Genomic DNA, 27,854 nt, shown 5'->3' with positions numbered 1-27,854 from the left:
AGGCGGAGCCTTCTTGTCAGCATCTGTTAGTGGAGGTTGGGAAGGCTCTCCTCCTTCCCCCTCCCTCGTTGCCTCCACCTGGCTCCTCCCCGTGTTCGTCCAGCACCCCTCCCCCCTTTCCCAAGGACAATCTGCAAGAAAGCAGCGGCGGAGGAGAGCTAAGACTAAAAGGCAAGAGGGGCCGTTGAGTGAAGAGCAAGGGGGAGAGCTGGGAGTGAGGTGGGAAGGTATAGGCCGGGAGCAGGAGGTAGGGAGAACTGAAAGGAGCAGAAAGGAAAAGAAAAGGAGATACGGCATCCTAAGCTGGAGCCAAGAGGGGGATGGGCAGGGCAGTCGTGAAGAATCCTAGCCCCTTGGCCAGTCCCCTCGACTTGCAGGCTCAGCTGCATTCCCCGGGAATCAGGGATGGGTGGGTGGGGCTCGGACGGGTTGCCCTTGGCTGCCTGACCCTACCCTGGCACTCACCCAATTCAAATCAGTGCGACTATGATGCTGCTTCTCTGTTTCTCCCTGCCGCGTGCTTACACGCACGTGATTGTAAAGATACGTTTTAATATCTGTTTCTCTCTACGTGCGTGTCATTGTGGGTCTGTAAGGGATGCTTATACGTGAGTCTGCATAAATTTCTGTGTCCTGTGCCTCTATAACTGTCTTAGAGATTTCAGAAGAATATGAGCTGGTTTTTACAGGTCAGCACTCTTAAACTCCTCTTGTTATGGCGAATTTTCTCCCTCACTGACGCTTCCAGGGGTGGAAGAGCTCTGTGTGGGATTCTGCCCCCGTCGTGAGCTCCAAGAGTGAATGAGAAAAAAAAACGGGAGGAAAGGGATCAGCATACCCAGATGTCTTGTTTTTTCCTTTCCACCTTTTTGCCTTCCTATTTGCCCTAGTCACTTAATCTTTCTTTTTCGAAAACAGAAATTTGGACATGAACATTGCAGTTAAATAAGAGTGTCTCTAATCACGCCTGTCTCTATGTTCCTTTCACTGTTTGTCGCTATATGATTTCTCAAGTCCAAGTTAGGAGTGTGTTTTAAAGTAGAATATGGAGGTATATCTGTATCCAAGCCCATTTTACGTTTTTCATATATTTGTATTTCATGTAGTTCATCAGTTCATTAATGTTTTCAACAAGTATTTGTTGGGGTCCTGTAATGTGCATAGACTTCGCGAGTCGTTAGTGGGCTGTGGGGGAGTTTTTAAAAATGATCATGATCCCTGCCCTGGAGGTGTTCTCAGTCTAGTTAGGGAAAATGACTTTAGCAGCCACCCAGTCCAGTGGTTGACAAACTTCGTCTGTAACAGGCCAGAGAGTAAATATTTTAGACTGCAGGCTCATGAGTCTCTGTCACAATATCCATTCTGCTGTTGTAGCACAAAAACATCCATGATAATACGTGAATGAATGAAGGTAGTGCACACACTGAAATTTGAACTTAACATTTTTCACGTTATGAAGTACTTTTTGCAACCATTAAAAAATATAAAAACCTTCCACAGCTTACTGCCATACAAAAACATGAGAAGGGCTGGATTTGGCCTACAGGCTGTTGTACGCTGACCCCTGATCTAGTCCCACCCTCTTTTCAGTGCGTAAGAAACAATTAAAATGCCACATAAAGCAGGCTGAGCGTTATCCCAGCACTTTGGGAGGCGAGGTGGGCGGATCACCTGAAGTCAGGAGTTCAAGACCAGCTTGGCCAACATGGTGAAAACCTGTCTCAATTAAAAATACAAAAATTAGCCGGGTGTGGTGGTGCATGTCTGTAATCCCAGCTACTCGGGAGGCTGAGGCAGGATAATTGCTTGAACCTGGGAGGCAATGATCCAGTTTAGACAACATGTGATTAGAGGAAGTCCAAAAGAAGGTTTCCTTGACCTGTGGTAATCAGTGAAGGTTTAATAAGAGTACAACTCTCACTGGCCTTAAATGATGGAATGGGGTATGAATCTGTGGAAAGGGCCAGGGTAGCCACCTGGACAAGGGATGCAGTGTGCCCAGGCATAAAAGTGGGAAGAGCAAAGTAATGTTCAGGTGACAATGGAGCAGAGAATCTATAGGACCAAAAGTTGAAGCTATATGCAAGGGCTAGACTGTAGAAGCTTCGAATGCCAACCCAGCAAGTTGGGACCTTATCTGTCAGTACTGATTATATGTAGTACGTTCGTTAATCTCTGTCTCAACACAATGCGTGTTTGTGAATGTATGTCTTCATATATGTCTCATTGCATTATTTTATGATTTGTGTGGATTTGTGTGTTTATGTGACCTATGTCTCTATAGGCAGCTACCCTGAGTTCTCCAAATGCAGGGTAGAAGCAAGCACAAGCTGCCCTTAAAACGTGGGTTCCTGTGAATGAATACACATCTCCACTGAAGCCTAGGGACCTATGACCTTCCTATGAAGGTTTATTTTGTGTGTCTAATAGAGTGAAGAAAGGAACACAAGCACAGTGAGACCAGCTATTGTAGTAAGCAATTCAGGTGGAAAATGGCAATGAGGATAGAAAGGAGGGGGATGGATAAAGAAAGATAATAAGAAGGGAGAATAATAGGATTTAGTTACTGTTTTGAATCCAAGAGGAAGGGAGGAGATAAATTTAAAATAACAGGTTTTAGCCTAGAAAACTGGGAGAGTGATAATTTGTATTTATGAATACAAAAGTATGTCCTCTTCTGTGTTCCTTTGAGAGAGGAGGTCCCTAAAGAACAAAATATGAAGGTGTTCCCATGTCATATGTGCACATCTGTGTATATATGGCAGTGACTTTGTGTTAATCTTCTCATTTCATAGCATATAGTAATGTGAGGGGCAAGACCCAAAGACCAAGGATCAAGAGATGCTCAGGAGGCTGACAGCCTGAGAGAGAAGAGCCATAGAAAGTCCCTGACCACTCTTGAGACTGACACCATTAATTTGCCTAACTCCGATGTGCCTTTATAACCTTAGACTCCAGTTTCAACTCCATATCACCTAACCTCATTCCAATAGCACAATTCCATAACACCCAACCCTAATCTTAATTATAATCCAAACTACCCTTGCTCTTCTACTTCTACTTTGCTGATTGTCATCAGTGCCCTAAACCTCATCTGATTCCAGCCCTCTGCAATAACCTATCCCTTCATTGAAAAGGAAGGGATCCTTGAGGCTAACTCAGCTTTTCTCCTCCCTTTCTCATTTCTATTCAGTCAACTTCTCTTTTCCGTGACCTTAGTTTATTCCCCAAATAGGTTCCAATTGGGGTGGCAGGGATCAGAGAGGAATTAGTTAGGACCTTAGTAGTCTTGGGCTTGATTACATGACATTTCAGCTTGTCAGTCTACAAGGGTGTGGCTTTCCTCTGGAAGAAGTCCAAAGCTCTCAGGCTGGAAAACCCAGACTTGGTATAGTGGGAGAGCCTGACTGAGGTGGCTCTAGCCAGTCTCATTGCCGTTTCTTGAGCTAGTGGCATCTTGATTCCTGCTGTGTCTTAACTGACTATTGTCTTAAATTCTAGAGTGGATCATGACCCATGAAGAGCACCATGCAGCCAAAACCCTGGGGATTGGCAAAGCCATCGCCGTCTTAACCTCTGGTGGAGATGCCCAAGGTAAGGAGGAGGGGACAAAAAACATGGTTGGTGGGCCTTTTGGAATTTACTGACTCCCTTAGCCTATACAATAGAATTATTCTTCTGTAGGTTCACCAGAATTTTGGGCTTTCCTAAACATTTCTGTGAGGCTTAAGTCCTCGAGTGCATTTGAATTTTATTTGCCATGCTTTTATTTACCCACATCTTCATAAAACTTCTTTCCAAGTTTCTTTGAAGACTAGGGGCTCTTTTGGTCTTTGGGAACCTAAAAGAGTGGTGTTTTCTCAAGCAGCATTGGAAAGAAACTAAAGAGATAAAGTTATTGAGAAGGCAGTAAGTGGATTAACTTCATGTACTTTAGTAATGGTGGGGATGGGAGGAGACCCAGAATTAGTATATGGTGGGTCCCAACTCGGTCTTCAGGTATTAACTCTGATGTCTGGAAAGTTCCTGCACTGACCAAGGTCAGTCAGGCACTCGGTTTTCTCTGGCCTTTCCTCCTCTTCCATTTCATTACCCCTTGAACAAATAGGAACAGCAGCAGTTAATCAATACAGATCCACTATGAGGTGGAGGGGCAGAAAACAGAGCCAGCAAAAACCCTTTTCTAGGTTGAATTTAAGAAACCTGGGAGTCATGAAAATTAGGTATATAGGAAACACGGAGTGGGAGTGAGAGGGTATGTGATTTTTTTTAAAAAAGCTTTTTCTCCTTTGATCTTCTGATATATTCTGATACATTGAAAAGAGGTAGAATTTCTTTGAAAAGGATACAGGACATGGAGACAATTATGGAAAAAAGAGAGAAGGAACGCGATTTCAGCTAGGCTCCCCTCCTCTGCACCACTGTCCCTAGGCTTTTTTAGACTTTGTGCTAAGGACCCACTTTGTATAGAGCCCTGTCTTGTATGTTGTGAAGAAGTTGAATTCCTTTAGGAATTTGTAGTTTAATGAGGAAACTAGAATTCTTACATAAGGCACATAAATAAAAATAAGCAAGTGTGCATTAACCAAGTGGAATCTACTTATATAATGAAATGATAGCCTCTGATTGAATTAATCGGTGAAAACTTCATGGAGAAGGTAGATTTCAAGACCCTGAACTCTTTATTTAAGTAAGGTGCTTAGAACAGTAGCAGGCACATCGTAAATACTCAATACATGTGATCATTAATTAAAAATGAATTAGTGAGTGTCTACTGTGTCAATCAGGATGATGATGATGATGTTCACCAGGGATACATCAGTGAAAAAGTCTGACACAATCTTTGTTCTTATGATACTTATTAGTATATTAGTAAAGCTAGACTTTTTAAACTAATATTTATTATAATTGTGATATAGGTTATGAATCAGAAAGTGCTAGAATGAAGAAACTGAGGAAGGAGGGTACGGAGGTCTGAGTTTAGGAATAGTGACCAGATTAGGAATGCAGAGCCCTAGTTGAGTTTGCAGAAACCACAGACCTGGCTTTTATTGCATCTCTCTTCTCTGCTGTCAGAGTACCATGCCAATACAGAATTCTTTAACATGTACTTGAGCATGGATCCTGAAACCTTAGTAGAATGATCTGTGGACCCAGATTGTCAGATTAGGGCAAGAGAGAAGAAAGCCTGCTAAACAATCCAAGTGAGATACACAGAGTTATAAAATGAAGAAGAGCTTTTTAGAGAGGGAAAGAGAAAGAAAGGTCAGCCTAGGATTTAACTTGGGTCTAAGAGTAGCAGAGCCCTTCCACCTTCTGATCCTGAGCAGTGAGACCCTCTTATTCTAGTGAAGACCATAACTCACTGCTGTAAGAGAAAGACCCTCTTTTATGGAGGCAGGGGCTATAGATAAGCTAATTTCTGAAGGACGCAGCTGATAGGTACAGCATATCCAGGGAAATATCCCACTTGCAAATCCCCATAACATCTCAGCCACATGTCACTAGGGATTGAGAGTGATAGAAACTGAAATTCTGGCCGGGCGCGGTGGCTCAAGCCTGTAATCCCAGCACTTTGGGAGGCCGAGGCGGGTGGATCACGAGTTCAGGAGATCGAGACCATCCTGGCTAACACGGTGAAACCCCGTCTCTACTAAAAATACAAAAAATTAGCCGGGCGTGGTGGCGGGCACCTGTAGTCCCAGCTACTCAGGAGGCTGAGGCAGGAGAATGGCGTGAACCCGGGAGGCGGAGCTTGCAGTGAGCCGAGATCGTGCCACTGCACTCCAGCCTGGGGGACAGAGCGAGACTCTGTCTCAAAAAAAAAAAAAAAAAAAAAAAGAAACTGAAATTCTATGGAGGCAAGGAGGCAAAACAGAAAACTCAAAATAGAGCTGAGAGGTCCTAGCTGAAGGAGAAGCTCAAATTCAGAAGTCGCCTGCCCACAGCTGAGTTTGATGCACTCTAGTTCTCCCAGGGAGAAAACATAGAAATGTTTTGTTTTGTTTTTTTTCCCTGAGGGTTTGTGGGCCACATGGGAAAGTGAGATTGAGCTGTGTAAAATCCATAGAAGTCACAGCTTTGTCATTCCCCGAATTCAGCAAAGCTAATCATCTCTTGAGGTAGAAAAATGGCCAGGAATCAGACATCCTGAGCTCAAAAACAAAGAACTCTGGGATGCTGGGCTGATGCCATACCAAATCCTAATTCCCTTTCCAGCCTAGGAATGGCTTCAGCTGCCAAAACTTTGCTACCTTTAGCCTTATGACATCGGCATATTCTACCCCTGGAAAGGACCTCAGTCAGTCATCTGCTCTTGCCCTCTGTCTCCAGATAGCCAGCCATTACAAATGTATGTTTATCCTTTTTGGTTTTTTTTTAAGAGATGGGACAGGATCGGCCGGGTGCAGTGGCTCACGCCTATAATCCCAGGACTTTGGGAGGCCGAGGCGGGCCAATCACCTGAGGTAGGGAGTTCGAGACCAGCCTGACCAACATGGAGAAACCCCATGTCTACTAAAAATACAGAATTAGCCGGGCGTGGTGGCGCATGCCTGTAATCCCAGCCACTTGGGAGGCTGAGGCAGGAGAATCGCTTGAACCCAGGAGGCGGAGGTTGCGGTGAGTTGAGATCACACCATTGCACTCCAGCCTGGGCAACAAGAGTGAAACTCTGTCTCAAAAAAAAAAAAAAAAAAGAGATGGGAAGGGATCTTTTTATGTTGCCCAGGCTGGACTTGAACTCCTGGCTCAAGCAATCCTCTTGCCTCAGCCTCTCAAGCAGCTGAGACCACAGGCCATGTGCCATCACACCTGGCCTTTTCTATTTTTAAAGGTTCGCACGAACAGAGATCCTTTTACCTCTCTGGCTTGCTATTCTAAGGTTTATAATTTTTACTTATGATATCCATTAGAAAGTACAATTCATCTCTAACAAATGTTTACTCCTCATATATTTTTAAAAATCTTACAAAAGTTAAGGCAGAAATAAATTATTTAGTATCAGCTTTAAAAAAAGTCATGCTCAAGTCATTTATTAGATTTTTTTTCTGTCTAGTCTCATAGAGACCCATCACCCACAGTTCTTCTTTCTAAAACCTCTTCCCAATATACCGTAATTGGAGACTCCAAACTACGTGCTTATGATGTTCTCCAGAGCCCCTCCTGACTATACCCAGAATACCTACTGGATGGTGGCTGTAATCTTATCCTTCGTCTTGCTTCTAATAAGTCAGACAACTGCCATAGAGGGTTATTTAGGGCAACATGGAACAGCCAAGGAGACTGTGGCCAGGACTGGCTTGGGGCCAGACTAGACTAGTCAGGTTGGCTAGGAGAGCTCAAAGAATTACTGGGGCTCCTTAGTATAAACTATTTTTATACCCCAAAGTTTGTGATTTTCAGGGAACTAGGGGTTTGAGGCATAGCTACCAGGTACATGAAGAGCATCCTAAAATTTGGTTTCTAGGAAAACACTCAGATATTCAAGTTGGAGACAGGATGAATGGCTTATGGAAGTTGGTGGGGTTGAGGTAAGAAGAAGGCAGAGGGAGAAGAGAATTTCCTTATTGTGAGATTTTTTTCATATGCCCAACAGATTTGGATAGTCCCTGCCCACCATCTGTTGTTTGCTTTTGTACTGAAAACCTTTTGAGTCATTTGTCTCTCTTAACCCTGGGTATACCAACAGGATTGCATTAAGTTAGAGTTTTTGCAGGATCATTTACTCAGCTTGGGAGCAGGAAACAATGTTCCAACCTATACATTTCAGAACAATTTTTCCCCTTATTTCCTAAAATTACAAATTCATACTCCAGAACTCCAGGTATCCAGAAGAGAATCCCATAGGCCTTGTGACAGGCTGGAAAACAAACTTTAGTTTCATATCTATTCTGATCTTATTGAGCGGACTTTATTCATCTTTCCTAAAGCATTCATGGCTTTGTGTTGACTTTTGACCTTGTTCCTTTCACACACATAGGCTATTCTTCAAGCTACTGAGAAGCCCCTCTCTTCACAGATTTTTTGGTTTTGATGCCTTCAACTTAAGGGTGGGAACTTTGGCTTCTAGACTTCATGGGGCTTTGCCTTAGTGATGTCATAAGTGAGCTTTGACATCAATGCTCACCAATGACTTCTTGTTGACAAGCCCAACCTTTCAGGCCTTACCTTAGACCAGTTAGCAGAAGCATTTGGCACTGTTCCCACTTCTTGAAACTGTCCCTTTTGGCTTCTAAGACATTGCTAAGTCCTGGTTCTTTTGTATTTCTTGCTGCCCCTTATTAGTTTTCATCATGGAACCTCCCTTCCCCTTCCTATTCCTTCAACGTTGGTTTTCCTCAGGGTTGCATTCCTTGCCCCTTTCCCTTATAATTCTGCATATTCTCTTGAGATAGTCTCTTCAATGTTCACATGGATGCTCCACAAGAACTTCAAACTCAAGATATCCAAATATGAATGTATCACCCCCACCCCCACCTGCCCAAACCAAAACCTGCCTCTGCTGAGTTAATGGACCACACTTTTACCCTTTGTCTAAAATCACGGGACATTTTCTCCTTCTCTGACCCTTGAAATGTAATCACATTGCCAACTGGATATAAGTCCTGTTGCTTCTGTTTCCTAGATGTCTTCTGTCCAGTATTTTGTTTTGTCCCAAATGCTACTCTTCCAGTTCAGGCCTTCCACATTTCTTATCTAGGATGCCAGGTAGCCGCCTACCGCTAGAAATCCCTTTTAAGCTGACTTTCACACTGCCGCCAGAGTTATCTTTCTGAGATACAGATCGCATCATGTGCCTCTGCTCTCTAAATTCTTCAGGGATTCTTCATTGTCTGCAACTTTTCTTTTTGGAGGGGCCACAGACCCCTTTAAGAATCAAATGAAAGCTGTGGACCTTCTCCCGAAAGAAATGTCCATGACCGCAGAACTTTTCATACAGTTTTGTGGGGTTCCTGGATTCCCTGAAACCCATCACCCATGGATCCCCAATTAAACCCTGGCCTGTAGAAGACAAGTCAAACTTCTCATGGCACATAGGTGCCTGCCCACCTGTAGAGCTTCATCTCTCACCACTTCCTAGTTTCTATTTAATTCTTTATAATACCAAATTACCTAAGGTTATTTTTTGACCCTCACCTTTATTTGTTCTATTCCCTCTGCCAAGAACACTCTCCCTCAAATTATCCACCTGACAAAAATTTTAAAGGAAATTGTCCTTTAGGTCCCATGACAAATGCTGTCTTTTCTGTATAACCTTCTCTGACTTCCTTCTGGCAGGCTTAGATACTCTGTGACCCTGTTTCCACTGTACTTTGTATCTCTATCTCTCTCTCTGTATTTCTCTCTCTCTCTCTTGTTTTTGAGAGTTGGGGTCTCACTGTGTTGCCCAGACTACACTTAACTCCTGGGCTCAAATGATCCACCTGTCTCAGCCTCCCAAGTAGCTGGGACTGTAGAGATGCACCATTGTAATTGGCTCATGTCTTTTATAGGGACCAATAGACCATATTGTAATTCTCCACGTGTCTTGAAGACCATTACCAAGTCCTTTATCTTGGTATTCCCAGACTCTGTGTTGGTCATTGCTGTACCCCCAGTGCCTAGCACAGTGCCTGAAACATGATAGGTGTTCAGTTAATATTTGTTCGGTGAACAAACGGACCTTCAATTCAATTTGGAGCTAACAGCCATGTAATACCAACCTGCAAAAAAAAGAAACATTTTGGTCTTTTTTATTCCATTCTATTCCTGATAGCCTTGGATTATTCAAAAGTTTGTGATGGTTTTTAGTTTGGTGCTGCAGATTTTTCCGATTACGAGCTCTCTTAGTGCTTGCTGGTATATTACATTTCTCCAGGCAGGGTTAAGGACAACATGAACAGCTTTTAGACTGAAACAAAAATATGTGCTAGAATGTCTAAGAGAGGCCGGCTAAAATGGTTCACAAGAAGTTGACCCATCATGGCTCTAAGATTCCTTGTGCATCACCATGTGCTCCTCGTCACATTACATGGTAGGAAAGGAATGTCTCCCATCTCTCACCAATAAGGCCATGCTTAGCACAGGATCAGCGCATTGTTCCTAATATGAAACACACATATGGGACACCTGCTGTGTGTTTTATGTTGGGACGGGTTGGCTTTTTCACAGTGCTCCTGGAAGAGAGTTCTTTTCACTGAGCAGCTACTAGGAGAGGGATAATATCATCTGTGAAAAAGGGAAAAGGATTGCCTCTCTATTTTAGTCCTAAGTTTTTCTTTTGTTTTATTTCTTTTTTTTTTTTTTTTTTTTTTTTACAGATGGAGTCTTGCTATGTTGCCCAGGCTGGTCTTGAACTCCTAGGCTCAAGCAGTCTTCCCAGCTTGACCTCCCAAAATACTGAGATTACAGGCATGAGCTACCATGTCCAGCCCTAGTCCTAAGTTTTTCTTCCAGTAGAAGCAGAGAGAGAATGATTTACATATACTTCTTGAGTTCCCCATAAACATCTTATATACAAGGCCACAGGAAGAGACTAGCAAATATTTGTTGACTAATTGAGGAAATGCCAGGAGAACGCAGTGAGAGAATAGAGTCCCCATCAATTCTTCCTGCACACTTGGTCACAGCCTCTTCTGGCAGTGTGGGAACTAGTAAATCACAACTGTGTGGCACACACTGGAACATAGACCAACTCAAGTGACACAAAAAAGGGGTGTATTTGTGTGTGTGTGTGTGTGTGTGTGTGTGTGTGTGTGTGTGTGTGTAGAATGAGAGAATCAGCTGTCTAGTAACAGATATACTTGTGAACTTGTGAATAGACTGTGACTTGCCGGGTTACTGAACCAAATAGAGTCATGTCTTTGTCCTGAAATGCCTACTAAAAGCTGATGTCTCGATTCAGTGCAGAAAGCAAGGAAAAACCTAGTACAGCCATTGAGATTAGTAGGACAAGCCACAGAGGCTAATAATGTTAACTAAGGCATCTGAGAACTTGAATTCTAATCTGAACTTTCTAAAAGTACTAGCTTTGTGCCCCTTGACCTTTTTGAGTTTCAGTTTCCAAATCTTTAAAATGGAGACAATTCCAGGATTGTTAACAGCTTTAAATAAGATGATATTTGACAAGCTCTTGGCAGTGTCTAGCCCACAATACACATTCAAGAAAATACTTTATTCTTGTTGTTATAATTTCCCAGATGGTCCTATCAAGGAAAGGTCTTGGGAAAGGCAGGATTTTGGGGGGTCTTGAGGAGCAATGAATGCAGATTATCTGAAGCTCCAATAACATTGACTGCAGTAATTGGGAGTGGGGAGGCCAGAATACTTTGATGAGAGGATTATTCTAGATTCAGAGAAAAGACTAAATAAAGTACTGATTCATTATCTTTAGCCAAATATAATATCTGTGGATTCCAGGGCACCTTTTCTTAGGAGCAACCTCTCTGTGACTTCTTTTGTCCCTCCTTTCAGGTATGAATGCTGCTGTCAGGGCTGTGGTTCGAGTTGGTATCTTCACCGGTGCCCGTGTCTTCTTTGTCCATGAGGTTGGTTCTGTACTTTGTTCTTCATCATTCTTTCTCTGTCCTCTTCTAAATCTGCCTTCTATCCCCTTCCCACGTTCTGTGTCCTTACCTCCCAGTTAGTTACATTGCTGTGTTTGATTTTCCTTGACTCCCTAGCTTCATGACTCACTCTTTCCTACTTGACTCAATAGTGATGGTGGGACCTGGGCATCTACAGACTGGGTCTTCATGTTGCCTGTTCAATTTAAAGGAAAAATTAACTCTTAGTCCTCCTTTTATCTCCCTCAAAACAGAGAAAGAAATGGAAATGGGTAGTATTTACAGCAAATTTAGTATATCCAGGGGAAGAGCCCCAGGAAGGAAGAGTCTTGCTGCATTTCTGTAGTTTGCATAACTTTCTGAGGTTCTCAAATCTTCTTTTGCACCCTTCTCCCAGTACCCTCTCATGCTTCACCCACTCTTCTTTTTATAAGGTCCACCTGCTTTCTTGTATCAGATTTTATAATCTTTTAGAGCAAGTTGCATTTCTTTCCTTCCCTCCCACCAACTTCCCCTTCTCCTTTTCTCCATGGTTATCAAGACCATCTGTTATCATTGGTCCCCTGGGAAGCAGGTTGGAGGAGATAGGATGAGCCAAAAATAAGAATTAAGATTAACTATTAGGAAGGATATCCACATCCCAGTATTTCAAAAATGGGAGAAACTAGAAGAGAGTATTGCAAAAGTTGACGCCTCCTTCTTTGGACTGTGTTAAATATGATAGTCTCACGAGCATCCAGGACTCACTAATGGGAGGAGGTGGCTTGACTCTCAGAGAATCTCTTCCCAGGGATCCTGTCTTAATCCTGGCAATTTAGGGAGAAGCCTAGCAGGGGCTGAACAGGTATAATGTGTCCCACAGGGTTATCAAGGCCTGGTGGATGGTGGAGATCACATCAAGGAGGCCACCTGGGAGAGCGTTTCGATGATGCTTCAGCTGGTATGTTCCAGAGAACTCCCTGTCCCATATTTGTTCTGTCCTTGTTTCATCCCACTCTGGTTTGGGCTCATGGTCTCCCAAATTCCCTGTCATGTGGTTTCTTGGGAAGGAATTCAGTGAAAAGAGAGGGACCCTATTTGCCCTTTACTCTTAACATTTGAAAATACCACCCTGGTTTCCTGGGGCAGGGAGAGGGTGGAGGAGTGATCACAGGATGCTTTGCTCTTTATGGAAAGGTCATAAACAAGACTATGGGGACTGAAACATAAGCAGGTCTTACTCTAGGGTCACGGGGAAGGTCTGGCCCTGAAAATAACCTTACCAGAGGACTGGAGCCAGAGCCAGAAGTGGAGCTGAAATCTGCCAGTCCTCATGTGATGGAGATGAGGTGACCTGAAACCAGACCACTTAAAGGACAAAGGAACTGAGACAGCCTTTTGGAGTCTTAAAAAAATCCTAAGAGTATCCTGAGGATTTCCACAGTCCTTTATGCTACTTGCTCCATGTTGTTTTAGGCTTCTCCTGTGTATCCACTGTGGGCTAGCCCACAGTGAGTGAGAGAAATACAATCATTTGCTGGTTTACTGAACATTTGTAAATTACATTTGTATCCCCCCTTTTTCAGCTCAGTTCCCTAAAAATCCATGGGCAAAAATTTAATATGCAGTGTCTAGTGAAGGCTCTACCTAGGTGCTAGGTAATGGTGCATGCCATAAAGTGGTCTGAGAATGAGCCAGGAATTCTCCACAAGTATCCCAAAGTCATGGCTGCCCAGGAGTACATATGATATGAAAACCTAAGTATACTTACCTCTCTCAGGTAAGTATACTTTCTCTCAGGGATAGAAAGCCTTAATTTCCCAGGGACTTATAGATACCTCTCTTGGGGTATCTATAAGGCTTTCTTTACCCAGAGCTATTTTTCCTGTGAATACCTGGATATTGCGGCTTCTGCCGCTGGCACCATGGATTGCAAGGAGCTAAGGGGAAAGGATTGGCAGTACCTGGGTACAGTTGGAAATCTCAGTGTAGAGAGAGGAAAAATACTACAAAACACATTGGGATGAACTCCTAATAATAATTTGGACACAGTCCAATAATGTCAGGCCATTAGGGAGAATTTCTAAAGACTGAAGTCACTGCTTCTAAGATGTGAAAGTTGGAGATTATTTGAGAAGCCAACAGACATGTATGTATTCACTTGTTCTCTTTAGGATGGTCGTGGATGACAAAGCCTTCAATGAAAGGGGTTCTTAGCAGTCTTCTTTTTTTTTTTTTTTTTTTTTGAGACGGAGTCTTGCTCTGTCGCCCAGGCTGGAGTGCAGTGGCGCAATCTTGGCTCACCGCAAGCTCTGCCTCCCAGGTTCACGCCATTCTCCTGCCTCAGCCTCTCCAAGTAGCTGGGACTACAGGCGCCCGCCACCACGCCCGGCTAATTTTTTGTATTTTTAGTAGAGACAGGGTTTCACCATGGTCTCGATCTCCTGACCTCGTGATCCGCCCGCCTCGGCCTCCCAAAGTGCTGGGATTACAAGTGTGAGCCACCGCACCCGGCCACATCTTCTAAGATGTGTAGCAAAATATGGGAATGACCCTATGATGCCTCAGCCAGCATCATTTCCCTTTCCTTTGGAAGGGACGGATCACTCTTAAGGATGTCAAGGAACTTTCTAGAGAGTCACACGGTTATGTTAGGCCATCACAGCATTGGAATAGGGGATATCTCAGCATGTTGAGCCCTGTCTCTGGGGAGCTGACTTCTACCTCTTCCAAAGGGAGGCACGGTGATTGGAAGTGCCCGGTGCAAGGACTTTCGGGAACGAGAAGGACGACTCCGAGCTGCCTACAACCTGGTGAAGCGTGGGATCACCAATCTCTGTGTCATTGGGGGTGATGGCAGCCTCACTGGGGCTGATACCTTCCGTTCTGAGTGGAGTGACTTGTTGATTGACCTCCAGAAAGCAGGTAGGAGATTTTTCACATCAGTGTTGCTTATTTGTGTTGGTACGTGCACACGTGTACACACACATATTGCCCCCGCCCCGCTTTTACCTCCCGTTGGAGAAAAATGTTACCCAGACACAAATAGGCAGCCTTTGCCCTCCTTTTTCTTGTATTGTCTACAGTTGCTTTTGGCTAGAGTTTCTCTCTCTCTAGATATCCCCTCTTTAGGTATGCCAGGTACCTCACCCAGTGGCTCCTGGTTTGCTTCTCATTGTCAGGTAAGATCACAGATGAGGAGGCTACGAAGTCCAGCTATCTGAACATTGTGGGCCTGGTTGGGTCAATTGACAATGACTTCTGTGGCACCGATATGACCATTGGCACCGACTCTGCCCTGCACCGGATCATGGAAATTGTAGATGCCATCACTACCACTGCCCAGAGGTAAGGGGATTTGGGATGTAGGCAGTGTAAGAAGATGGCAGCTAGGACAGGCTAAAGGGCTAGAAGCTGCTGAAGACTAAAGTGTTTGAGCTGTGGTGACTATAATGACCAGTTTTCTGGGGCTAGAACACTATTTTTAACTAAAAATTATCTAGAGCACTGAAATTGCACTGTTCCCTTAATAATATATGATTTGTCTTTTGCCACTGTCTGGCCCACTGTCCAAATATGCAGCTCTGAGGTCTTTCATATCGTTGGGGTAAATGGTTATTCTTCAGACTGGGCAAATCTAGGGAGCTCAGACATGAGCTACGCTTTCCAAATATCATAGAAAGTATAGGTGCTGCTATGACCACAACGGCTCAGAGATAAGGGGACCTGGGGGGAGGCAATGTAGGATGGGAGGATAGAAGGGTAACAGTTTACCCCAGGGTAATCCTAGAGGATTCCAGTTAGTCCAATTCTCCCTTCACTTCTTATCCTTTCCTCTCCTTCCCTTCCCTGACCCGGTTCCTCCCTGGAACAGAGCCTCTGTTTAGACACCTTTTACTGCTGTGTTTTCTCAGGCCTAGGAAGGATACCTTGTGGCTAAAGTATTTCCCCTAGGTCTTCCTGGTCTCAGGAAGCCTGCTAGAAGGCCTGGCAGCATACATGTCTCTATCTCCCAGAGAGGGTAATTGGTCTAGATGTGGGTGGTGGCTTGATCTTGGCCATAGGGTCACTTGGACTGTGTCCTTTGTCTATCTCTTGCAGCCACCAGAGGACATTTGTGTTAGAAGTAATGGGCCGCCACTGTGGGTAAGATCCTCATTCTGACCCATTTATTCCGTGGACCTAGCAATAGCCCTTTCCTTTTCCCCAGAGAGTCCAGTGAGGTCTCTCAGTAGCAGCAGATCTGGAGGTGCACATGCTCCTTGTGGTGTGGTTCCCTTTCCGGACTCCATCCCCCTCCATTACATCCCCATACACGCATGTGTGTACACGCGCAGGCACACACTTGGCGTAAAGAGTGGGTAGTGCTCTGAGGCTGGAAGCCACTGTGGCAGGTGAACATAAATGGAAGGTGTCTGTTAGAAACAGAATCTCATTGAGGGGCCCTGATGCTCTTACCCTTGCCCCAAGAATAAAATGGAGGCTCTCCAGACCTTTTATCAACTATGAGGACTAGGAGAACTTGTTGGGTATGGATGAGGCTATTTGTAGACTACAACTTCTAGCAGGATGCTTCTGGCTCTCATCTCAGATACCTGGCCCTTGTCACCTCTCTGTCCTGTGGGGCCGACTGGGTTTTTATTCCTGAATGTCCACCAGATGACGACTGGGAGGAACACCTTTGTCGCCGACTCAGCGAGGTACTGGCACTTTATTTTGCCCTTAAGAAATCCCTCACCATGTTCCACTGATGATCTGTTTCCCACCCATCAGCTTCATTCCATGGATCATTTTACCCTTTGTTCTCAACCAGACAAGGACCCGTGGTTCTCGTCTCAACATCATCATTGTGGCTGAAGGTGCAATTGACAAGAATGGAAAACCAATCACCTCAGAAGACATCAAGAATGTTCGTATGAATGAAGCCAGAGAGGCCTTAGACTCCATAGCCCATTCCCTTCTGGCTTCTGAGTCTCCTGACACTGCTTCTCCCCTTGGTCCTTCTGCACATCTCTCCCTGGGTCCCTGCCCCTGGTTGCCTCCCACAAAGAACCATTACAAGACAAGAGGCTGAGCTGTCCATGGTTTACCCAAATCTCTGCTTGTTTTCTTCCTTTGACTCTGTGTAACCCTCTCTCTGTCCCTCTCTTGGTCCCTTCAGCTGGTGGTTAAGCGTCTGGGATATGACACCCGGGTTACTGTCTTGGGGCATGTGCAGAGGGGTGGGACGCCATCAGCCTTTGACAGAATTCTGGTAAGTCACTGGGCTCTGTGGCCCTCATGCCATGAAACCCTCATCCTTGTAGTCCTGCCCCCTCAGGGCTGCACTTCACCAGACAGGGACTTACATCACTGGTCGTATTGCCTCTCCACCAGCCTTTGGGCTGCAGTGGCCACTGACCCATTCCCATACACTTGAGGGTTCACTTCTATTACAAAAATGATGAGAGACTATGCATTCCTAATGGTGAGGAACAATATCTTTTTGTTTTGTTTTATTTCATATATTTTTAATAAGAATTTTGAGATAATTGTAGATTCACATTCAGTTGTACAGAATAATACAGAGATAGTCCCGCATACCCTTTGCCCAGTTTCCTTCAATGGTAACATCTTGCATAACTATAGTACAATATCATCACCAGGATATTGACATTGATATAGTCAAGCTACAGAACATTTCTATTGCCACAGGATATCTCATGTTGTCCTTTTATAGCCACGTGTACTTTACCCCCACCCATCCCTCCTCATTATTATTATTTTTTGAGGTGGAGTCTTGCTCTGTCGCCCAGGCTGGAGTGCAATGGCACGATCTCAGCTCACTACAAGCTCTGCCTCCCGGGTTCACGCCATTCTCCTTCCTCAGCCTCCCAAGTAGCTGGGACTACAGGCGCCCAGACGATGCTTGGCTAATTTTTTGTATTTTTAGTAGAGACGGGGTTTCACCATGTTAGCCAGGATGGTCTCGATCTCCTGACCTTGTGATCTGCCCGCCTCGGCCTCCTAAAGTGCTGGGATTACAGGCATGAGCCACTGTGCCCGGCCCTCCCTTCTCATTCTTAACCTCTGGCAACCACTAATCTGTCTCTTTGTCTGTAATTTTTAATCTCATGTATATTATATAAATGGAATTGCATAATATGCAACCCTTTAGGATTGGCTTTTTTTTCCACTCAGCATAATTCTCTAGATATTTATCAAAGGTGTTGTTTGTTTCTATAGTTTACTGTTTTTTGCAGAGCAGTACTCCATGGAGTGGACGTATTAGTTTGTTTAATCATTCAAACCTTTGAGTTGTTTTCAATTTTTGGCTATTAGGGATAAAGCGACTATGAACATTTGTGTACAGCTTTTTGTGTGAACTTAAATTTTCATTTCTGCAGAGTAATTGCCCAAGAGTTCAATTGGGTTGTATGGTACTTTTTTGTTTCTTAAAAAAATTTTTTTTCAAAGGTACTGCCCAACTGTTTCCAGAATAGCTGTACCATTTTAATCTCCATCAGCAATTTATGAACCACCTGTTTTGTTTGCATCCTTACTAGCATTTGGGGGTTGTCACTTTTTTTTTTTTTTAATTTTAACCATTCTAATAGGTATATAGTGGTATTTCTTCTTTCTTTCTTTATTTCTTTTTTTTTTTTTTTTTTTTTTTGATGCAGTCTCTCTGTTGCCCAGGCTGGAGTGCAGTGGCATGGTCTCAGCTCACTGCAACCTCTGCCTCCTGGGTTCAAGGGATTCTCCGGCCTCAGCCTCCCGAGTAGCTGGGATTGCAGGTGCCTGCCACCATGCCCAGCTAATTTTTTTAATTTTTAGTAGAGATGGGGGTTTCACCATGTTGGCCAGGCAGGTCTTGAACTCCTGACCTTGTGATCTGCCTGCCTCAGCCTCCCAAAACATTGGGATTACTGGCGTAAGCTACCGGGCCCAGCCTTTTTTTTTTTTTTTTTTTTTTTAGAGATGGAGTCTTGCTGTATCACCCAGGCTAGAGTGCAGTGGTGCAATCTCGGCTCACTGCAGTCTCCATCTCCCGGGTTCAAGGTATTCTCCTACCTCAGCCTCCTGAGTAGCTGGGATTACAGGCACATGCCACTGTGCCTGGCTAACTTTTTGTATTTTTAGTAGAGACGGGGTTCCACCATGTTAGCCAGGCTGGTCTTGAACTCCTGACCTCAGGTGATCCGCCTGCCTTGGCCCCCCAAAATGCTGGAATTACAGGCATGTAATCTCAACCTTAGACACTCAGTTTAAACCCTCTTATCCTATTTTCATTGGAAGAGCAAAGCAATCTCCTACCTTGTTTTGTCAATAAGAAGGGACTATTATTAAGCCCCAGTAATCCTGTTGATTACTATAGTGGACATGTTTCTCTAGAACTAAGTAGAATCTTTGGGGTTCCGATGGCAAGAATACAGAGTCATCAAGCTTTAGATGAAATCTGTTTGGGGAGGTAAAGCCCAGTAAGTTCTTTGCTGCAGTTCTTAATTGTGAGACTCAGTCCTGTGATTTGGAAAAGGCCTCGAGTATCCTGACTCTCTAGGCTGAGCCAAGATGGGGCAGCCTGAGCCAGACTGTATTTGTTCTCTGGGCTCCTGCAGGGCAGCAGGATGGGTGTGGAAGCAGTGATGGCACTTTTGGAGGGGACCCCAGATACCCCAGCCTGTGTAGTGAGCCTCTCTGGTAACCAGGCTGTGCGCCTGCCCCTCATGGAATGTGTCCAGGTGGTAAGTACTGATCTTAAACCCGTTTCTTAACAGTCTCAAGCTCCTGCCTTGGAGCTCAAGGGGCATGAGACTACGTCTAAGGCCACTGGTGTAGGAGCAGGTGGAAAGGCGAGATGGTATAGTAAGAGACATGTGGGGAGAGAACACAGTGGGCTTTGCATAGGAGCTCTTAACTAAGCTTTAGTGTTCCCATCTGTAAAACGTTACTAAGGAAGGTGGGAGATTCTACATCCTCCTTAGTAATGAAACCCAGTATCTCATAATATACAACCTCAAACCTTTTTATCGTGTCTTTATTGGAAGAATAATGCAATATTCCTCCTAACTTCATTAAGAACAGGAGAATATTATTAAATTCTAGCTGGGTAGGTTTTGTCTCTGTGATTTCTATCTTGAACATGTTTCTCTGAACCAACACGAGGTTACTAATGCTCACGTTGAGGGTTATTGTAAGGATTGGAGATAAGCTATATTAGCATGTGATGCAGTACCTAGCAAATGTGGAGTGCTCAGGAAATGGTGGCCTTTATTATGAAGGAATCACTCCTTTGATACCACAGAGTGAACATGGCGGCTGGGAGCGAGAGCTAGGGTGTCTGGCCTGGTTCTGAGGGCTGGTGTAAATGCTCCCCATCTCCCGGCCTCCTTCTCTCTGAGATTCAGCAGTCCCAGTGACCTGCAGCCTTGCTTGGAAATGTATCTGTAAAAGCTCCAAAGCGAAGGCACTGCCCCACAGAGCTGAAATCTGTAGTTGAGAAGCACACAGCAGGGATCATTCCTTCCTAACTGGGTTACCTGTAGGTTCTTCATTAACTCATGACTTTAGAGGCTGCTTTAAGGCTGGGGACCTGGGTGTGGAATGGAAGATACTATTTATCTGTGAGCATTCTTCCACCTGCCCGTACTTCTAATAAACAGAGCATAGTGCCAGGCACGGTGGCTCATGCCTGTAATCCCAGCACTTTGGGAGGCTGAAGCAGGCAGATCACAAGGTCAGGAGATCGAGACCATCCTGGCTAACATGGTGAAAAATACCAAAAAATTTAGCCATGTGTGGTGGCACACGCCTATAATCCCAGCTACTTGGGAGGCTGAGGCAGGAGAATCACTTGAACCCAGGAGGCGGGGGATTGCAGTGAGCCAAGATCGCGCCACTGCACTCCAGCCTGGGCAACAGAGCGAGACTCCATCTCAAAAAAAATAAATAAAATAAAATAGAGCATAGAATCAGTTCTTTTCTTTTGCTGCTCATTACTTAAGACAACTCAGGAAAAACAAATATACTTCTGTGAAAGTTTGGGGGCATAGGAAAGGTGGGGTGTAGAATGGGCAGAATCTAGTCACAATCCCAGAGATGGGCAGAGTTCGACTGTGGGGTGGAGATCCAGCTGTGCGGAATCCTGACCCTGGAGTTGAAACTGTCGCTGTGCTCCCCACTCAGACCAAAGATGTGACCAAGGCCATGGATGAGAAGAAATTTGATGAAGCTCTGAAGCTGAGAGGCCGGTGAGGAAATGACGGGAAGCTCACTAGCTACAGAAATCAGAGGTCTGAACGAAGCCAAAGATCTCCATGGCTCCAGGCCCAAAACATGAGCTTCTGCTGCTTCCTTTTCTGATTCTCTCTGCAGCAAGTTCTTGCCCAAGAAAATTAGTTGTGAGGTAACTGGGAGGCTCAGTTCATCCCAGGGATGCTGCAGTCCCTGGCATCAGCCTTTTATAATCTGTTATTTCTATATGTGAGCCCCAGCTAGATGATAAGTTCCTCTAGGCAAGGGAGTCTCTTGTGCTGAGCTTCTTGAGGGAGAAGAGTACTGAGGGAGTGTTTGATGAACTAGTGGCCGCTTGGCAGCCCCTGCCCTGTCCCTGCTCTGCCCCAGTTCTGTCCTCAGAGGTTTGCCCTATGGAACTTCCCTCTGGGAGCAAAACTTCAGACCAGGATCCCCATGGCTGCTGGCTGTGGGGAATGGCCTGAAGACACCTCTCTCTATTTGTACTTCCTACAGGAGCTTCATGAACAACTGGGAGGTGTACAAGCTTCTAGCTCATGTCAGACCCCCGGTATCTAAGGTACTGGCAAGTTGACTTGCCCTCTCCCCTTTTCCTCCTCCCTCCTCCAGTCTCTCTTCATAAAGTGCTACCACAGTCCATACAACATAAGCCTTGCCAACTTCTCTGCCCCACTCTGATCTTCAGTGCTGGGTCCCTGGCCCTATTATAATGATTTCCTCTTAACCACTCCGGATACCAGCCCCCTTTTTAGTGTACCCTGGATGTCTCTAACACAAGACCCATGCCCACTTCAGGACTTGCAAGATAGCATGCAAAGAATCGGAAAGAGGGCTTATGTACTTTTTCTCTGGGAAAATCTGGGAATAATCACATCTAAGTGTATCTAAGCCACTTCTTCCATTGGAGTAGTGGTTCTCAATATTAAGTATATATCAGAATTATTTGGGTTGCTTATTAAACATGCAAACTCCTGGGCCTCTCTCTCAGAGGAGATTCATATCTGGGTAGAGGCCAGGAATATGCAGGTTTAACAGGCTCCCCCAGTGGATTCTGATGCAGGTGATCCAAGGATCACACTTGGGAAGTGCTGCTCTGGAAGGTCTCTCATTCATTGTATAATAATGATATCTGAGATGGGGGACAGCAGCTTTATTTATTGATCTGTGATCAAGAATTTTGCTTCCATAGTATGTGGTAGCAAGCTGTGCTGGCATTCCTTGGGAGAGGGGTGTGTGTTGTCTTAGGCAGATGTCCTGATCCCTGGATGACAAGGGCTCAGAGCTCTGCCTCCTTTACTGACCTCCTCCCTGTTCCCCGGCTGGGTTTCTGTCCTCCTTTTTCCCTGCTTGCTCCTCTATAGAGTGGTTCGCACACAGTGGCTGTGATGAACGTGGGGGCTCCAGCTGCAGGCATGAATGCTGCTGTTCGCTCCACTGTGAGGATTGGCCTTATCCAGGGCAACCGAGTGCTCGTTGTCCATGATGGTTTCGAGGGCCTGGCCAAGGGGCAGGTATGGGGACTATTCTGGGACCCGGGAGCAGTCATGGGGAAGATAAGTGTAGCAAGAATGACCTGTCCATTCTCTTGGCTTCCTCTGTTTCTCACTACCTCTCTCTCCTCTCTCAGGGTCCAGGCAGAAGTAGATATTTAATGTTAGGGCAGTAGGAACAGGCAGGAATTACTGGAATGAACCATTGCAAACAACATGTCTTATTTAATTCTCTATCCCGAAGCTCAGTGCAGTGCCTGGCATAGGTAGATGCTAATATTTGTGAATGAGCAGTAAGGGTAGAAGAAGTTCAGTGCGTGGGGAAAAGCTAATACCTGGTGTACCTCTTCCACCCAAGGGGAGTCCAGGGGTAGGGTTAGAACTCAAGCAGTGGCACCAGTCCCACACAGCCCTCCTAGTGCTTTAGTCTTGTGCAGAGCTCTGTGGCTTTTCCCCACAGATAGAGGAAGCTGGTTGGAGCTATGTTGGGGGCTGGACTGGCCAAGGTGGCTCTAAACTTGGGACTAAAAGGTAAGTAGCACTGCAGAGGCACCTCCTCCCAGTCACCTCTTAAAGTTGCCCTTGGATGTGGGTGCATTATGCCATGGTCTGCTTCAACCACCCTGTTGTCTGGGTCCTCCACCCCCAACCTCACAGTTGCTGCCATGAGGGCAGACATGCCCATCTCAACATCTTTAGCAGCTCTGGCAATTTAGAGCTCCAGTATGTATCCTTGGATGGGACTGAGAGGGTGGGCTAGGGAGGGGGGCACAGGTCAAGAAATTAAAACTAAAGTGCCTCTAACTCTAGCTTTTCTCTCCCTCAATTTTCCTGTCTCTTCCCCAAATTCCAATTCCCCTTCACCCCTCCCCCCATCACTGGTCAACTAGGACTCTACCCAAGAAGAGCTTTGAACAGATCAGTGCCAATATAACTAAGTTTAACATTCAGGGCCTTGTCATCATTGGGGGCTTTGAGGTGAGTGCCTGCCGCCATTTCTTCCTCTCTCCCTCCCACCTCCTCTCCCTCTCCCCAATCCTGCCCTTGTGCTCTCTTCTTCTTAGGCTTACACAGGGGGCCTGGAACTGATGGAGGGCAGGAAGCAGTTTGATGAGCTCTGCATCCCGTTTGTGGTCATTCCTGCTACAGTCTCCAACAATGTCCCTGGCTCAGACTTCAGCGTTGGGGCTGACACAGCACTCAATACTATCTGCACGGTGAGAGCCTACCAGCACTTCCCATCCCTTTTGGCCAGGATTATAATCCTTAAACTGAGTGTGGTCCCGAAAAGTGAGCTACTCTTTATACCAAGCAAATGGGAATGTTTGAAAGTGATTCTTCGGCTGGGCGTGGTGACTCACACTTGTAATCCCAGCACTTCGGGAGGCCGAGGCAGGCAGATCACTTGGGGTCAGGAGTTCAAGAGCAACCTGGCCAACATGGTGAAACCCCATCTCTACTAAAAATACAAAAATTAGCTGGGTGTGGTGGTAGGTGCCTGTAATCCCAGCTACTTGGGAGGCTGAGGCAGGAAAATTGCTTGAACCTGGGAGGCAGAGGTTGCAGTGAGCAGAGATCGTGCCACTTTACTCCAGCTTGGGTGACAAAGTGTTCAGTTTCCTCACCTAGAAATGCACCAATACCCTGAATACCAAATGTTTTGTTTTGTTTTTTCTTTCTGAGATCATGCAGTCTAATTTTCTGAGCAGTAGAAAGGGTAGGTACAGCTTCCTTCCCAGGAGAGATGTTCTGCAGTGTGTTGGCAAATATGCCTGTTACCTTAAATACAAGAACTTGATGAGCTCTAGGGGCCCTGCCAGCCTATGGAGAATATAGTTCCAGGGTTTAATTAATGGCAAAGATTAAAGAGTGACAAGAATCAGGCCCCTGATCATGTCTTTCTAACTATAACCCATTGTCCTTGCAGACCTGTGACCGCATCAAGCAGTCAGCAGCTGGCACCAAGCGTCGGGTGTTTATCATTGAGACCATGGGTGGCTACTGTGGCTACCTGGCCACCATGGCTGGACTGGCAGCTGGGGCCGATGCTGCCTACATTTTTGAGGAGCCCTTCACCATTCGAGACCTGCAGGTAGCTGGCCACCCAGAGCCTGCTAAGTAGCTCTCCCCTGTCTCTAGACTGTTTCCACAGTGATCTGAACTATGAGAGCTCAAGTTGAGGACAGAGCTGATTGGTCTGTGGAATTCTGTGAAGACCAGAAAGAGCACGATGCAGGCATTCTCTGGCGTTGAAATGCTTATTTTGAGTCAGGTGGCCTGGTGCTAAGCCCTTTATGGGCATTTTTGCATTTTATCTTCACAATAGACATGCAAAGAAGATACTATCTCCATATAACATAGAAAGGTTTAGAGAGGTTAAAAAACTTTTCTAAACCTCTAAGTGAGCAGATGGTTTAACTGATTGAGAAAGTCAGTGTTCTTTTTACTACATCATGTCTCCCCTTCAGATTTCCCTTGCTGTCATTCTGCTTTTGAGAGAGAGATTCTCTCAAAACAGAGATATAGAGTGTCAAGACTGACACTGTGACCACACCTCAGCCCTCTGAGGCAAGGGGAACCAGGAAGGCTTGGAAAGGGAGGTTGGAGAGGGTGAGGGGCTGAACACTGACAGTTACTGCAGCTGTCTGTAGTGCTGCCTCTTCCAGTTCTGTCTCATTTGGAGTCATTGTTTAAATTTCAGTCCACACTGAGCTTCTTAAAGGAATTAGGCACAGTTCAGGCCCAGGATTGTAAACAACTCTCTTTCATGTCTCTCTTCCTTCCTGGAGAGGTGTGGTATGGAAGAAGAGAGATTTATACCCAACCTTATCCACTCCCAATTAGGCTTAGGATTTACTCTTTCATTTTCAGGCAAATGTTGAACATCTGGTGCAAAAGATGAAAACAACTGTGAAAAGGGGCTTGGTGTTAAGGTACCTCATCCATGGTTTGCTCCTAAGTGAAGAAGAAAAATAAGCTTTGGCTCAAACCCATAGAATGGCCATGGTTGGGACACCCTGAGGAATCTGTAGCTATAAAGGGAGGGGGCCAGCCTATCCCTTGAATCCTGGGAGGAGATAAAAATTGAAAGGAAAGAACAAAGGCAGAAAGAGGGGATGGGAAGCCAACCAGAGTCACAGGCTTTTGGTCTCCACCTGGCAGGAATGAAAAGTGCAATGAGAACTATACCACTGACTTCATTTTCAACCTGTACTCTGAGGAGGGGAAGGGCATCTTCGACAGCAGGAAGAATGTGCTTGGTCACATGCAGCAGGTAGGGAAGACACCCTAGTCATGCCCTTCATCAGACAGCCATACCTGCCAACAGCCACTGAGGCTTCCACTGGCCTTTTCCAATCTTCTGGAGGAGGCTGTCAGTGCCCTCACAGAGCACGGGCCTGCAGTCTCTTACAGTCATAGAACCAAAACATCTTTATCCTGGAAATGACTTTAGAGATTATATGGTCTATCCTTTTCATTTACGGGAGGGTTTTTCAACCTTAGCAGCTTTGCCTTTTGGGGCTGGCTGATAATTTGTCATGGGTAGCTGTTCTATGCACTGTAGGACACAGCATCCCTGGTCTCTACCCACTAGATGCCAGTAGCACCTCCCTCTCACTCCCAGTTGTAACAAAAATGTCTCCAAACATTCCCACTTTCCCACCTGCCTCCTCTTAATTCAAAGGAAATCTGTATGATGTTTTATATTATTCGGAGGTACTACCAAGGGCAGCCAGATTGGGCCACAAAAAAACACTTTTATGTCATCATTGACAGTGACCAACAAAAGCTGCTGAGCTGAAGAGGGGCAGGCAACCGACCTGTTGGCCAATAAGACTAAAACAGGATCTGGCAGCTGTGGAGCTAAAAGAGGGGAATGTGGGGCCAATCATCTTTAATTAGTTATTCTTATATCTGATACATGGCCCAATGTGCTGGGCCAGCCTGCCTTGGATCCTGGCACTGCCTCAGGGCACCCTTTCATAGTTTGACTTCTGGATTCCTGTTTTGGGCTGTAAACCTGGGGCCCATCTTTCGTTTTTCTCTGTCTAGATATCTCTGCCACTTCATTAGAGTCCTTCCCTCTGTAATTTTTATGTTTCTTTCTCCAGGGTGGGAGCCCAACCCCATTTGATAGGAATTTTGCCACTAAGATGGGCGCCAAGGCTATGAACTGGATGTCTGGGAAAATCAAAGAGAGTTACCGTAATGGTAGGTGGGGTGAGACAGCGAGTGCCCTCTATAGAGGCTGGTTCCCCAGTATAGAAGCTGACTGCCCATCCGTTATTGCAGGGCGGATCTTTGCCAATAGTCCAGATTCGGGCTGTGTTCTGGGGATGCGTAAGAGGGCTCTGGTCTTCCAACCAGTGACTGAGCTGAAGGACCAGACAGATTTTGAGTGAGTACATCTGCTTTCTGGAGTGGTTCTCTCCCTGGTAGTTTCAAGCTCTACTGTCCTCAACCTGTTCACTGTCTTTAATCCTTTTTTTTTTAAGGAGTAACACCTGTATTCTTACCCATTTCAGATGTGATGCACATGTCCTAAATCTAACCTCTTCTGTCTAACTTCTTCCTATAAACCTTTGGTAGAAGTTGATTGGGGTGCTAAAAGATTATATCATCATCTACCTCATTCCTCTGTAGGCATCGAATCCCCAAGGAACAGTGGTGGCTGAAACTGAGGCCCATCCTCAAAATCCTAGCCAAGTACGAGATTGACTTGGACACTTCAGACCATGCCCACTTGGAGCACATCACCCGGAAGCGGTCCGGGGAAGCTGCTGTCTAAACCTCTCTGGAGTGAGGGGAATAGATTACCTGATCATGGTCAGCTCACCCTCATAAGTCCACATCTTCTCAGTGTTTTAGCTGTTTTTTTTTTTCATTAGGTTTCCTTTTATTCTGTACCCTGCAGCCATGATCAGTTCTGGCCAGGAGCTGGAGGAAGGGGCAGTGGGTGGGAGCTCCTTTTAGGTAGAATTTAACATGACTTCTGCCCCAGCTTTATCTGTCACACAAAGCTGGGCACCTCTAGTGCTACTGCTAGATATCACTTACTCAGAATTTTCCTAAAAATAAGCTTTATTTATTTCTTTGTGATAACAAAGAGTCTTGGTTCCTCTACTAGTTTTACTACAGTGACAAATTGTAACTACACTAATAAATGCCAACTGGTCACTGTGCTTTTGCTTCTCCTGTTATCATCTTCCCAAGTGGAATGTAATACTGTCAGCCCCATGTATCAGACACTTGCCTGATGAAGCAGTAAAGACGTTAAGGGTATCACAGGGGGTGGAGGAAGGGATTATCTCTAGTACACTACTTGCTGGCTGTCCGAAAAATTATCACTGCCAAATTCTAAAAACAGTTCTAAATAGTGACTGAGAAGGTTTGTTGCTGGAGTCAGGGATTAAGGCAGCCAAATACTCTGCACAGTTCTTTACTGGGAAGAGAAATTAACAATAAATATCAAGCACTGTGGTAAGCATTTCATCATTGAATCTTCAAAGTAGCTTTTGGAGGGCAATGGTGACAGCTTGACTTCAGAAAGGAGGACACTGGAGCTCAAGGTGATTGATTACATAATGTCTCCTTCAATATTATT

The 27,854-nt window shown here is 45.2% G+C and overlaps 1 protein-coding gene across 1 annotated transcript; it reads left to right on the top strand.

The window, feature by feature from the left end:
- Window positions 1–27,432, top strand: PFKM (phosphofructokinase, muscle). The gene is made up of 23 exons (XM_030816670.1): window positions 1–171; window positions 3,502–3,594; window positions 11,455–11,528; window positions 12,409–12,486; window positions 14,261–14,450; window positions 14,708–14,873; window positions 15,627–15,671; window positions 16,117–16,225; window positions 16,339–16,434; window positions 16,687–16,779; window positions 19,124–19,249; window positions 20,691–20,755; window positions 21,255–21,318; window positions 22,121–22,270; window positions 22,710–22,780; window positions 23,140–23,227; window positions 23,314–23,466; window positions 24,177–24,341; window positions 25,121–25,182; window positions 25,412–25,523; window positions 26,362–26,461; window positions 26,543–26,648; window positions 26,894–27,432. The coding sequence occupies exons 2-23, from the start codon at window positions 3,510–3,512 to the stop codon at window positions 27,036–27,038; spliced, it is 2,343 nt and encodes a 780-aa protein (XP_030672530.1). The 5' UTR covers window positions 1–171; window positions 3,502–3,509; the 3' UTR covers window positions 27,039–27,432.
- Window positions 27,433–27,854: the final 422 nt, after the last annotated feature.

Source organism: Nomascus leucogenys, chromosome 8 (genome assembly GCF_006542625.1).
Source record: "Nomascus leucogenys isolate Asia chromosome 8, Asia_NLE_v1, whole genome shotgun sequence".
NCBI lineage: Eukaryota > Metazoa > Chordata > Mammalia > Primates > Hylobatidae > Nomascus > Nomascus leucogenys.
Note: the sequence above shows the minus strand (reverse complement) of the source record. Positions and strands in the feature narration are given on the sequence as shown.